This window comes from Pholis gunnellus (assembly GCF_910591455.1).
Source record: "Pholis gunnellus genome assembly, chromosome: 7".
NCBI classification, from domain to species: domain Eukaryota; kingdom Metazoa; phylum Chordata; class Actinopteri; order Perciformes; family Pholidae; genus Pholis; species Pholis gunnellus.
Window position 1 is genome coordinate 21,523,959 of NC_136533.1, and position 13,962 is coordinate 21,537,920.

The 13,962-nt window shown below is 42.9% G+C and overlaps 1 protein-coding gene across 1 annotated transcript in view; it reads left to right on the top strand.

The window, feature by feature from the left end:
* Positions 1 to 2,208: 2,208 nt before the first annotated feature.
* The window catches only part of st3gal2 (ST3 beta-galactoside alpha-2,3-sialyltransferase 2), a gene marked incomplete at both ends in the record, with an annotated part of 38,268 nt that continues 26,514 nt past the window's right edge, over positions 2,209 to 13,962 (top strand). Inside the window, 2 exons of the mRNA XM_079163555.1 lie at positions 2,209 to 2,384; positions 2,463 to 2,593. Coding sequence (XP_079019681.1) covers positions 2,209 to 2,384; positions 2,463 to 2,593 — 307 coding nt within the window. The remainder of the gene's footprint in view (positions 2,385 to 2,462; positions 2,594 to 13,962) is intronic.

A 13,962-nucleotide genomic window follows, 5' to 3' on the forward strand; every position in this document is an offset into this window, starting at 1 on the left:
TCGGCTAAAACGCCGTCATGAGAGGTGGCCCACACGGCGCCTGACAGAAATGTGAGACTTGCTGTAGTATCGACAAATCTCCAGCAGATGTCGACAAAGACCTCAATAACGGATCTAAAGTCAGAGACCCGGGTATGCGATGAGTTTGGAAGCGTTTTCTTTCTACATTTGTTATTTTATATTGTTGTTATCCATGTTATACACGTTATCCATTGAAAATATAGTGTAACAAATGTGTCCAGAATTCTACCTCATTTGTTATTATGTCAACAAATGTGTCAAACATGTCATGCCATGCAGATACTGTTACTGATGTTGGCATTTCACGGAATGGTTCAGCACAAAAAAATTACAATATCAAATTTCAGTCAGTGTAAGAATCACCAGCTTGATGAAAATGCTAAGACAAGGAGATACATGACATGACGTATGACTGTGAGGGTCTCAGAGGACAAGCAGGCCCCCTCATCTCCATCAAGGCAACAGACACAAATGGTGAACAAAGTGACCTGCTAACACCTACAGGTATACAGCGAACTCTTATGGACACCAGTATCAGCGACAACAACACTGGACTGGACTAAATGTCTTCCGTTATGCGGATCATTTCGTCTCTCACTCATTCCTCAGGTACACTGCGCTCAATAAGGGCATTCACAGTAAAGGTCAGACTTCTAGTACTTCCCACCAGACTCAACCTTTCTATCTGGGTTTTCTACCTCCAAGGTTCCTCATTGTTTGCATCGAACCATTTTCCACCTTCACTGAGAATGTGCAAACACACCTGTCAAACCCTCCATGTTTTATCTCTGCAATAGTAACCCAGGTACGTGTTTTCTTTTGCCAATACATCCAAAAAAATGTGTAGCAACTGTTTTGTGTCGGAACTCATTTCAGTGCCAGTATATAACAAATAATAGAATATGACTCTCATTCTCTGGTTATTTGAGTTCATCTCAGTTTGATATTTTGAGGAGACTTTTTGCACTTTATATTTAAAAAAAAAGAAAAAGCTTTTCAACCAGTCCCTGATAATGCAGGAATCCATAGCACGTGTACAAACTACAAATTCCAAAATGCTTTGCATGCATGAGGAATGCAGAGAGAGGGAGGGGGGCATCATTACCACAACATGGCCCAGAGATGGCTGAGCTCTGTCCTGGAAACACAATGAGGATGAAGTGAGTTCAAGTGGGTTCATATCCTCATGACTGATGTGGATCAGGGAGGCATATGGTTAGTCTTTCTTGTGCACCTGTTAAGTGGATGGGAAAAGAATAAATGTGAATGATCTATAATCAGCATTTAAATGTTTTTAAGGTGAGTTTTCAGCCTGTTTGTGCAGCCTTGGAGTGAGAACTCTGTAACTGGAGTGGTTTTGTTCTTCTGAATTTCTTCTTGGAGGGATTCATTCAATTGTTACCATAAAGCTGGGAGTTCACTTGATTAGGGGGCTATCTTTTTTTTTTCAAAGTAAAAGCGGCAAAGTCGTGATAGAAAGACAAATGGATAACATGAATATATTTAGTAAATGTGAAGCAATGCTTGTCTCTGTATTTACTGCATTTTGGTTTGTGTGATTTTAGAATTGCATGTTTCCTCTTTTTTTCCTCAAACACGTATTCATATTATTGATGACTTCAATAAAGGCAAACATATGGTAGTAGATTGATTCGGTTTAAAATACCAAAGCAAAGCAGGTTTTGTTGTGGGGCTGGAGGACCCATTGAACCATCTTTTCATGAATGCCTAATTATGCAAGGAAAAAAAAGGAAAAAGATAGCTATACATAACAAATAAATCTCATTCAGAATGAGAGACGGGTCTGATCATTATGTGACCAGATAGGCTGGACTTTTGAAGTACATTAGTGCTACAAATTGATGTGCTGCTGCAACGAAAAATAATATATTATAATGTATTTCTTCATGTATATTAATGCGTATGTAATATATGCGCATGTGAATACACATAATCCTTGTGTATGCATGTGTTCAGCCATACTGTATATGCAGGTATAGTATACAGACACACACATATGCTTGAAGGGTTTTATATAATTAGTCTATATATTGTTTTTTTATGATTTGCATATGGTTTGATAAAATATAATCATACAAAATAAATGTTTGGTGGATTTTAAGGGTGCACACAGCATTTTAATTGTGAAAAGATATGACAGGAAGTTGTAGATTTATGCTGGAGAGCATGACAGCGGTGGCCACCGGGGTTTACGAGGACCGTCCCTCCCAGGAAGCTCCCGCTCCTCCGGCCTCGTCGCTGAGGGCCGTCCTGGAGAACAGTCCACGACCCTCCGCTTTCATCGGACGCTGCCCGATCACGCGTTACTATTCAGCGAGCGGGTTTAGCCTCTTCAGCACCCGGTAGCCTCACGCTACCCGCTGCCTTCGCATAGCTAGGTTGAATCCGCAAGTCTTTTTTTCTTCCCCCCGTTATCCCAGGTCCATTTACATTCCGCTGCTCGTCCTGCTCCGCATCCAGAGAGAGAACACACATCGAGATTCAGACAACGTGCCCGCACGAGAGGCTGAAATCGGCAGCGAGCATAAGACTGAAAAGGACCGAGGGGAAGGTTGAAACCAATTCTGATTCGGGATTTCAGAAATACAAGGTGAGCCTTTGACTACATTGTTTGCATGCAGCCAAATTGTCTGAACGCAGGATGCTTTGGGAGCAGGCGAACACAGCCCGGTCGGTCAAACAGTGCTTGGTGGTGTAGTGATGCAGGGAAGCGTCGCTCTCCTCCTCCAGTGTCTGCTGCTGCTGCTGCTGCTGCTGCTGGTGTCGGAGGCCGTCGGCTCTTTCCATCTCCATCTGGAGATGCATTGTGGTCGATGACCTGCCTGACGATGATAACGGTCTTTTGCTACTCATCAGTTGAGTAACGTGTATGGTACAAAGTATGGACAACCTTACCCAAGGGGGGGGGGGGGGGTCTTATTCACTCGGGGCAAGTGAGCCTTCTGTGTATTTGATAACTTATAACTCTTATTGAAGAACTGCACTAGAAATGTAGTCAGTGTATAGAAAACATGCACCATCCCTCAAAATCTAGTCTACTTTATCGTTTTTTTGACATTTTGGTCCTAAATGACATTCAATGCATGTGACTTGGTAAGAGCTTGACATTTACACATCCCTCCCTCGTTTATTTCCTACTGTGCTTCCTCCTCTATCTCCCTCCCCTCATCCCCATCATCCCTTTCTTCTTTCTCCTATCTTCCTTGCCTGTGACCCCCCCCCCCACACATCTCCACTTCACTCCTCCTCCCTCCTCTTTTTCTTTGTACACTTGACACCCGTTTGCCCTTCTCCCCACTTCTCTCTCCACTTCTTTTTTTTTTGCCTTTTTGTCCTCTCACCCCCCCCCCCCCCCCCCCCCCCCCCTCATTCATCTCCCTGTCGCTCCCCTTTCCCCTCCATCGATTTGCCTGGCAGCGTTGCTAAGAGACAACACAGCACCCTGAGTGCCGTGAAGGATAGAGTAGATGGAGGGGCAGCCTCGCCTGGTGAAGATCGCAAGGGGGAGATTCTCTTCGTTTCTCTCAAGTGGATGCAGTCAAAGGCCTTTGGGTGGGCGCCCCCCCCCCCCCCAGAATCACATGCTGTGCCACTGCCTGGTTCTGTATGTCGATACAGTTGAACAATGCTAGCTGGTTGTGCAGGGAATATGGACCAACGTGGAACTAAAACACAACACAGAGACAACAGACATATTGTTAAATGTGGCTGCAACTAACGACTAACGACTATTTTCATTGATGTCTATGCTTTAAGAGGTTAAAGATGCTAATAGATGATGAAATCACTATCAAAGTTATTGATGCGCTATTATGTTATTTATGCAGGTGACCTCCTTTTATCAGTGGTCCTACTTTGTGAATACAGAAAGGAATAGAGCTCTCTTTGAGTCCCTGAAAACTCAGCTTCACATCTTAAGCATCTCTCTAAAGCATATGAATGACTAAATAATAAGCACAGAGGAATACAGAAACCTGTCCAGGTGCTGTTGAGGGAGAACGTTTCTGTCGTATTCTCGATAGCAGCGAGCTCACTGTATAACTGTGCTGATGATGACACAGCAGTACCCAAAATGTGCCCCTGGCCTGTTTTTATTCACACCTCCATGGACATGTACATTAGGTAAGTCCTCACTCATCTCTTCCCCCGTCTCATCCCATTTGGACATACTTTGAAAAGATCACAATAACACTTCATCCTCCGAGAAAACCAAGGAGCTTAAATGTTAAGCTCTAGCTTTAGCTTAGCAACAAGTGTCATCACCTCCAACCTGGTATCACCTGCTTTAATCATCTCGCTGTTAAAAATAAACCTCAGCAGACGTGGAAGTCAAACCACCGGCGACATCAACCCTCAATATCTCAGCAGTGCGGCGTAGTTGTACCTCAAGGGGTGACGAATGCGCGAGTTGCCAACACACCATGCGTATCCATCGCTTTGAGCACATTGCTTGAATTTCCGTTCTGGATTTTCCCTGGCTCGAAAAAGATGTTTAGATGCTGCCGCAACAAAGCACGCCTGGTTTTGTAATCATGGCCAAACCCCTTCTGTTCTAATGTTATGCTTGTATAGACACTGTGTGTTCTGGTGCAGGCTAACATAACACTGCAGACTCATCAATTTGTCAGAATTCTTTGCATTAAATCTGCTCTCTAAATTAAAATGTTGGCAGGAAACCTAAAATCTGCCCTTTAATCAGAGGGAACGTTGTCCCGTGGTGGCCTTGGAGCGTTTTAATCAGCCTCTATACCTCATGTTCTCCACAGTAAAGCCATGCTGATGTTGTTAAGTCACACTACTGACACAATCTAGTCATGCTGGTAGCTAAGTGGCCAGCAAAAGAAAAGTTGTTCCCCTCTGTCTGCTCCTCCCAAGCTTACAGTAATTTATGATGCTGCCTTTTGTTCTGCAGTTAAGATATACATCATCTTAGAGAATTGTATAAATCAGCGAAAAATATCTGCCCACAGGTTTAAGAAGATAGATGTAAGCAACTGATTTGCCGAGTACGCCCATTAATAATTCCTTATATTTAATATTTTTACATTTTTAATATTGTTTCATACTCACATTATAACACAGCAAGAGTTAGTGCCCATACGTACTGTGGGAAGTTTGAGCTTAACGATGCAGAAAAACACACTGCTGATGAAAGATATGAGAACATAAGTAATGACAGAATATCATTTTCTCTGAAGTTTAATAAATGAAATACATACTTTGAAGTGACTGAGGAAATGATTTATCTTCAGACCAGAATTCTTTCAGTGATAACGATCTGAGGCAAGCTAACTTCCAGGCAACAATGCTTTTAATGTACCAGTGGCAGTACAATTTAAAGGGGTCTGTATATAAACGTGTCGCACCATAAAACACTCAGGAGCGACGATGACCTTGGAGGACATTTAAACAGGTTGAGGCGAAACCCACTTCATGTGCTTCAGACAGGTTATCTGCTATGCATCCTCAGAATAACCACAGAATAACGCTGTTCAAAACCACCCGATGCAAATGAGTATTGTAATATCTGTTCATCTCCCCTAAACCCCCTGAAATTAGGATGATGTGACAAAATGACCTCAACTCCAGGTCCACCTACGAGCTTTCTTCATCAGTCGTCATCAGCTAATGACAGTGAAATGAGGAATGTTGGCCCCAACATGAGGCGGGTTTTAGTCTCAACAACTATTGGAGGACAAAAAAAAAACTTTGGCAATAACTTCATGTCTCATTGAGCACCATCATCAGGTCAAAATAGAAGTTTTCCCATTAATTTGGTTCATGACAAAATGACCTTTTTGTGTTTTGTGCTAATTAGCAAATGTTAGCGCGCTAACACGCTAAGCTAACAAGCAGCTTCAAAGTTGCTCGGCCAGCATGTATTGACCGGTGCCTATATGTAGACAAGCTAATGACAAACAAATACTTTTTGACGGATTAAGAATGAAATCTGAGATCTGATACGTCAACACACAGATCAGGCCTAGCATCTAGCACAGAGTATCAGACGTCAGCTGACAGACTAAGCACTGAGCCAAGAAGCTGCTAATAGGATTCTTACCTTTTAAACCCGGTGTAGTGCACACACACACACACACACACACACACACACACACACACACACACACACACACACACACACACACACACACACACACATTATACTGCTGCTACATTCTGAGAATGCTGAGAACAGATTTGAAATGTAAATCCCTTCTGTCGAATGCCACGAGTCTTCGGGGTCGGTGGCCGACCAACCACAGCAGTCGGTACACAGCGACCGTGCTATTAATGTGTTGACTACGAGAATAAAAGTGGTTGACATGGGAACACAAATGCTGGTACGTTCGCACACGTGTAATCTGTAGCAGCGTTAGCTTGGATTTGCGCAGAGTGATTCAAACTTAGGTGCTGCTCTTTAGTGCTGTATATGTTAGATATTTCTTTCTCGTGGTGACGGTTTAGTGATGGCCTGCTTTTGCAGATTGAACACTGGCAAGAAACCAGCTGCTACTAAAAAACGTACCAGAGTTCAGCAGGTGGCTTCTGTTCATTTTCCTACCCTTACTCTGTGTGTGTGTGTGTGTGTGTGTGTGTGTGTGTGTGTGTGTGTGTGGTTGTGTGTGTATGTGTGTGTGTCCAAAAACTTTGGCTGCAATGATATGTGGTTCTGTGTGGAAAAATTCTGTGGATGGATGTCCAAAGGAAAAGGATTACATTTTTTATTTAAAAAAACGAGAAACAGATTTTAAACTTCTTCATGAAAGCTTTCTTGGGGCACTGTGTGTGTGTGTGTGTCTGTGTGTGTGTGTGTGCAAAATGTGGCTGTGGCAGCAAATTGAGTGCTTAATGAGCTGAATAAATGGTGTGATGTGCATCCAGTTTAAACACTGCCTTGAGGTAAAAGCCAAAGCCTCCAGTGAAGTGTCGTTTATGGGCTTTCATGAAAGACGCGTGATACAAAAAGGCACCAGACTGATTCCACATTATTGTGGGTATTATGCGGAGAAGGACAAGATGCAGAGCACAGGGGGGAAATACAAAAAAAGTATATCTTTTTTCTCCACACATGCACACGCAAACACCCGCATGGACAAACGCACACGTAATCCTATCATTTGAAACTGCTTACAGAGACTGTGTTTAATTCACTGTCTCTCACACACATACGTGCACACACTCTATCCTATCACTGTAAACTACTTAACTTTCTCACACACATTGAACTCCTTTATCCGCACGAGTATTTGAATCAACACTAAAAACCAATCAGTGTAAAACCAAAAGAAAGCCTGCAGTGTACTGTACTGCTATTTGTATGAATTACTGGAAATCAATTCTGTCTGACTTTAGTTCGTGTTAATCTTCATTTGTCTGCTACATCATTGACGGCTATTTGGTCGTGTTGTTAATCTCTAATTGGTTCTCCAATGGAAATCACAAAGTTGGTCAAACCGTTAGACTAGATAACGCGGGCAATGTCAGCCCATTTATTTCCACTCTGTTGGTCTGGTTACTAATCAATGGTTTCTGTTACGGCCGATAAAAGCACACGCCGACGGATGACGGGGGACATTTGTACCGCTTTGTCCTCACGAAGAGGAAAAGAGGAAAACGCCATTCAAATCAAACCAATGTCGAAATTAGGCCTTAGGAGGCAGGTCGACTGAATAGATAACGTTTTGTGTTATTGAGTCACACAAATACTGTTTTAGGTGTCTCTGGAGAGGAATTATCAAGCAAATACCTTTGTGGACAACAGTGTCTACATTTCTGGTATTGCCTTTATTAACTTTTGTTCGACATTTTGGGAAATAAATTCCCCTTCTAGGTGAGTTTGATTAGAAGATAGATACCACTCTCATATTTGTCCGTTCAATATGAAGCCGGAGCTGGTTAGCTTAGCTTAGCATAAAGACTGACTGGCTTTCTGAAGGCGAAAAAAAGAACGATCAACACCTCTAAAGCTCCTTCATTTACATGCTATACGCCATTTTTTTTCTTCAAACTTTTGACAACATAGCGGAAGCCAAGACAAAAATGTCAAACTATTCCTTTGATCCAAAAGAGTGACATTTTTAGTTTTTAGACTATTTCTTTTTACGCTGCATGTCGCTACACGACATCTTTTTAAAGTCAAATCGCTTGAAGCCACATTGACTCTGAGGAAGTAAGCAGAAGTAAATAAAGCACCGTTACTGATTGTTACTATTGGGGGCGACTGTGGCTCTGGAAGTAGAGCGGGTCGTCCGTTAGTCACAAGATCGGCCTTGGACTTGTCCATAGGTTTAACATTTTTTATATTCAGTTTGGCAGTCTTGATATCTTTGATCATATCGTTGATCCCGCTATTATTTCCACAGAAGTTTCAGCTTTGTCAGCTTTTTTTCCTAAACTATTAATATGCACGAACATGTCAGAAGTTAAAGTAGAATTCTTTTTTCTCTACGTGTAAAAAGTGTAAATTACGTGAGTCAAGCCGTCAATGCGTGAGAGTTAACAGCACCGTAACTAAACTGCTCCGGTCCTCTGTCTCTCTCAGTGCTTTTTTAAAAGCAGACTGGAGGCAAGAGAAAAAAAGATTACCATTTGATGTATTTCATGAAGAGGTCAAGGAAAGCAAGTGGACCAAAAGCCCCAGTAAATATTCTTAAAATCCAGTCAGTTCGCAGCAGCCCCTCAAGACCAAACAACATCGAAACACACACTCAGCAAAACACGGTGAGCGCTCCAGCGTTTTCCCCGCTTGATGAAATCAATCCCCAAATACCAGATTAGATTTACGGGCAGTCACATGCTTTGCACCGCAGAGGGTACTTTGTAATTCAGCCGAATATTATAGTTTTAGATCGCCGTCCAGCTCGCACACCAGAGCCAGAGCCAGAGCCGTTGGCGTTCATCACATCATTAGTAAATCTGCAGCCTTTCCAATCTTGTCTAATTAACTCAGCAGGAGAAGCTTCAACTAGGTTAATCTGATACCTAGGGAGCAGAGGTTTAATACAGCTACACAAGCCTTTTTTCTTCTCACCTCTTTGCTTTCCCCCTCTCCTCTCCTCTCCTCTCCCTCTCTGAAATTTTCGATAATACAGTCCCTTTGGTCCAGAGGGGTTTTCAAACTGGGTTAATACACAGGTCATCCTATTGTGCCTCAAAAAAGGTTACTCTCTCTCTCTCTCTCTCTCTCTGCTTGGTGACAGATGAGGGCGTTCATAGATGGAAAAAGGCAAACCAAACATAATGTCGATTAACAAACAGGTGTGGTCTAATAGATTTGTATTGTAATCACCACTATGTTATTGTATCTTCACAGATTATTATTACAGATTTTGAGAAGTCGGCACTGATTGGAATGGGTGTTCTGCAGTCTTTATCAAGGATTTTTATTCAAGTACGTTTTTGATAATGTTTTTTTAATGGACGTAAGTTCTGTCATTAAGTTTTGAAAGCAGCAGTCTTTCTTAATGGCCGGGTGAGTTAATTCTGTGTCCGTCCATGATGCATCCGATTGGTTGATCCGTTTCAGCAGGAAATGAAATAATTATGAGCTATATGTGGTGCTTCTACACCTCCCTGAACTTTAGACTTCAACATTCTTGTGGTGTTTTGATTTTCAGATAAGATGGGTTTTTTTAAGTCCTTGCTTTCAAACTGTATTGTGTTGCACTGTATACTGAAAAGTCTCCCTGCTATTAAGTCCACCACATTTACATCAATGAGGCAAAGCTAAGAAACATAGAAACACCACCTCTCTGTATGAAGCGATACGATCAAGCAGCACCTCAAACTACACCCTCATGATCAGGGATGGGCAATTCTTTTTCCCAAGGGGCCACATGAGAAACAGGGACTGTTGCGGAGGGCTGGAAAAAAAATGTAGATCATAAATAGTATGGAAATGGAGTTTAGAATAACAACAATCTTTAGGCTTATAACTTTAATATATTTATGACAGTTACATTGATTTAAACTCAACTTGTTGCGTTGCCGCTCCTGTACGATCTCATGCAATCCAGTACAACAGATATCACACATATTCTGCCTTAACAAAGATTATAGGGACCAACTTTTGTAAAAACCTCCAGACAGTGTTGCGTTGTTGCTATCTCTCTTTCTCTGATCATATCTGTGTGTAGTCGTATCTGCTGCCGCGTCACCGTAAGACGAGGAAAATTATGAGGACTGTCTCCGTGTAGTGGTTTGAGTCACATGCGGTGACAGTCCCCCCCCCCCCCCCCCCCGGTGTACGGTACGGTGCAATGTCAGGCAGGTGTTCGCAATATGTCACTGTGGGTGTATAAGGAAGCTGCTCTGGTATCAGTTTGGGAGGCTGAGTGTGACAGGGACCACTTCAGAATGAATAAGTCAGACAGCCATCCATCACCATCGTCAGTTTGCTGGTGAGCTGAGGGCGTTCTTTCTCTCTGGATCATGGCACCATCTTTAAATGACCCGTGGTCAGCTGGGAGCACATGTACAGAAAGCCGTCGTAAACACTTTCACCTCACTGATGATCAGATTCAGAACTCAGAAAACGCCCTATCCTGGAGCTCCAGCTAGCGAGCAGCTGACTGTGTCTGTTGCTATTTTGGTAACTGGTACCATGGCCCTGCTCTGATCACTTATGAACATATTGCCACCGGAAATGCTCCTGTCACTGATTTCTACGGCATCCTCTCTGGTGCTTTTCAGTTAATCCCACTCCTAAAGAACAAGCCGTGACTCTGTTCGAGTTTAGAAAAAGTACGTTTTTTTTTCTTTCTTTCTGTCTCTCTATTGTACGGCAACACAGACAGGAGCGGTTTCCAGGTGCTGCTGTCTGTCAAGTGTTCACTTCATCTCCTCCGTCTCCAGGAAACCCTCTCATCTCTTTGTCTCCTCTCGCCCTCACATCCCGCCACGGAGCGAGAAAGAGCACCCAAGGGAGGGAGAGACGAAGAGCAAAGGGATCCCTCCTGCTCTCTTTTCAAGAAATGTGTAGAACCGAGGCCTAGTTAATCCACCTCCCCCCCGAACACTCTGAACCACCGCCTGACTTGAATTTAAGATGCTCTCATTAGTTTGCCGTGATTGGGGGAGCATGCTTGACATGAGAGCTGTAGCGATTTCAACCACGTTGAACCATGAATGTCGACGGGTCAGTCTGACCCTGTCTAGTTCACATAGCTCCATGTGTTCCTGCAGAAACCAATGGTAACCACTCTGTGACCAGCGTAACTGTGTGTTGTCCAATAGTTCAACCAGGTTTCCCCTCCTCCGAAAGATTGACAAGTGATCTAAGGATGACTTATTGTCATGGCAACACTGGTTTCCAATTGTAAACTTTGAGTCTGAATGTAACACATGCAGTCTCCGAAGTGCAGCTTGTTGCCGCTCACAAATGATTTGAGGCATGCACTTACAGTAACAGCCATTGTTGATTTTATTATAGCAATTAAGTCGTATATAGCTCTCGCATATTAAATCCCGTTTTCACACTTAATGTGACTTGCTTGTTATATTCCTTTGTGTTCTGGTAAACACAATTGTTAGATTGTTAGAAACAATATGTCTGTTGTCTGTTGGGACCTAATGCTGTAACAAAATCATATCAGGCATGCCCCAGTGTATTACTGCAAGTGCAGGAGATGCTCTGTACACTCTCCTCCATTGAGACTGGCCGTTAAAAACTGTCCATTGTCTGTCTGCGCATCAACACCACAACACGTTGTCCCTCCCTCAACTTATGTACTGTAGGAAGGAATATGTTCTCTCACTTGCTGACACTGCTGCCGGTTCACAGAGCTCATTCTTGCTAATTACAGCTGTTAATCTAAAGCTGCTTTTCTCTCCCCGCATCTATTTATGTTAGATTGGACTGATACAGACGTTTTCTGTTAACGAGTGCAGCTTTTACGTTGTGGCCGGCTGATAAGAAAGCTGATTAATGATACTGCTACTCGTGGAAGTTCATACATTGCTTCTTGGACAAGACTCGCCGCGTTGTCTCCTTAATAGATTTGTGCACATGGTTTTGCTTATGTGAGTGGTGGACGTGCACACAAACAACAGATGTGCTGACTCAAGTTTATCTTGTTGATAAACAAGCAGCAGAATTACTGCGCTGGCTGGACAGAGTAGTCCATGCATACGTACATGTATTTTATTACTTCGACTGTACACATTAATGTGGACGTCTGGAGGAAAGATGAAAATACTTCTTGACATCTGTTGCAATGGTAGCATTGTTCATAGAGCGTAGACTGGGGCACCTTCTGTCATCACTATTAGGGCAGAGCTTCCACACATAGCACCCAGAGTTTGCGTCGCGGGCTGAATTCCAGAGCAGTGTCATCCGTGCCTGCCTGTGTTGGGATGGATCGTCAATGCAGCAGCAGCAGCAGCTGGCACTGGGCCTCAGGACGGAGGACTCTCCTCCTCGTCTTCACTTTTGTATTCCCCTCGCCTCTCTCTTTAGGACCGAAGACTAATGGAGAGAAAAGGAAAGGAGGGGAGTTAAGGCGAAGCCCAGAGACACTAGCAGGGCTGGCAGGGAGACGAGAGGGAAGAGAGACAAGTGGTCGGTTCATGCTTTCTGTGCAGCTAAAAATGAAGGAGCACCATACGAATGCAGACACCCTCTGTTTACTTTGGCAGTCTTCGTTCTTGCACCTCCCATGATGATTGAGAACCTGAAAAATTGAGTGTGTAAGAGCTGCCGTAAAGAAATCCAGCTCTATCTCCCAGAACTGACCGTTCCTGACCCCCTTTAATTACTGTCGCTATGGCCGCCAAGCTCTCCATTCTCACAGGGCACATGAGCAGTTTACTACGGTAATGGTGGCAGAGTTAACACTCGAAATGTATAGTCTTTGAAAGTTAAGTCAAACAAAAGCAGGCTTCACATTTTGAGCTGATGACTGTCAATTTCCCCTACTGAAATGACAACTGTCGCTAGATTGGAACAGCTATAGCGATCTAATTAAGCTAGCGGTAGCTCCATGAATTGCTTGAAAACGCTGTCGGCAGCGTCATAATTTTCATAATTTTAAAATGAGAATCCTGTCGAATGGGTCTTAAATACGCATCTGATGGCTACATATGGTACAAAAACACTAAAGGCTAAAGCCGCATTTCCCAGGCAAACCTCACCATGTAATGGTCCGTTTAGACATGGAGCTAAAGAGATAGCATTGTTCTTGTATTTCAGCATAGAGCTAGCTTGTGTTTTAATTATGATAAGGAAAAATGTAACTGCTGAGATCAGACTGTTATTTAGTTTTAACAGAACCCCGTTTGCTTGCTTAGCTACATAGCTGTTCATAGTTTTTAAATAGTATGTTTTCACTTTTAAAAGGCTTTTTTCTTCAGAAACTTTGGCTGTGGTTGCTGGAATGTAAATGTCCCCAAAGACAATAAAGACGCTAAGAATGCTAACATTAGCCCTTTTTTTTTAACGTAACCTGTAACGCCACAAACATATTAAGTTTGCTTGAGCATGCTCTTTGGCCTTAAGTAACACTAGCTTACTTCTGTATGTAGTAAGCTAGTTAGCCGAACATGCTAATGATTGCCGCTTACGTTAAAGCAGATAAACGCTATACGTTTTAAAGGGTAAAAAAAACACACCACCCTACAAACTCTCTAAAGGCTTCGTATAACTCCTACTACAGCCCCAAGCATGCTTTATTATAGAGGCCAACCCCTGCAGGCGTTAAGCGAGCGGACAGTTGGACACTATCATTTTAGTTCCTTTTTGTTAAGCCAGTCCTAGTAAGAGGCAACTTTTCAAGGTTTAAATGGCACTCAATTTCACATGCAACAGAGCAAGTGTGAGTGCTGTTTCCATTTGCTAAATAGCCAAAAAACAGTTTTCCAGCTCAATTTTGTCAACAGCAATTTCTGTTGGACATCAGGGATGTTAAGCACCAAATGTCCCAT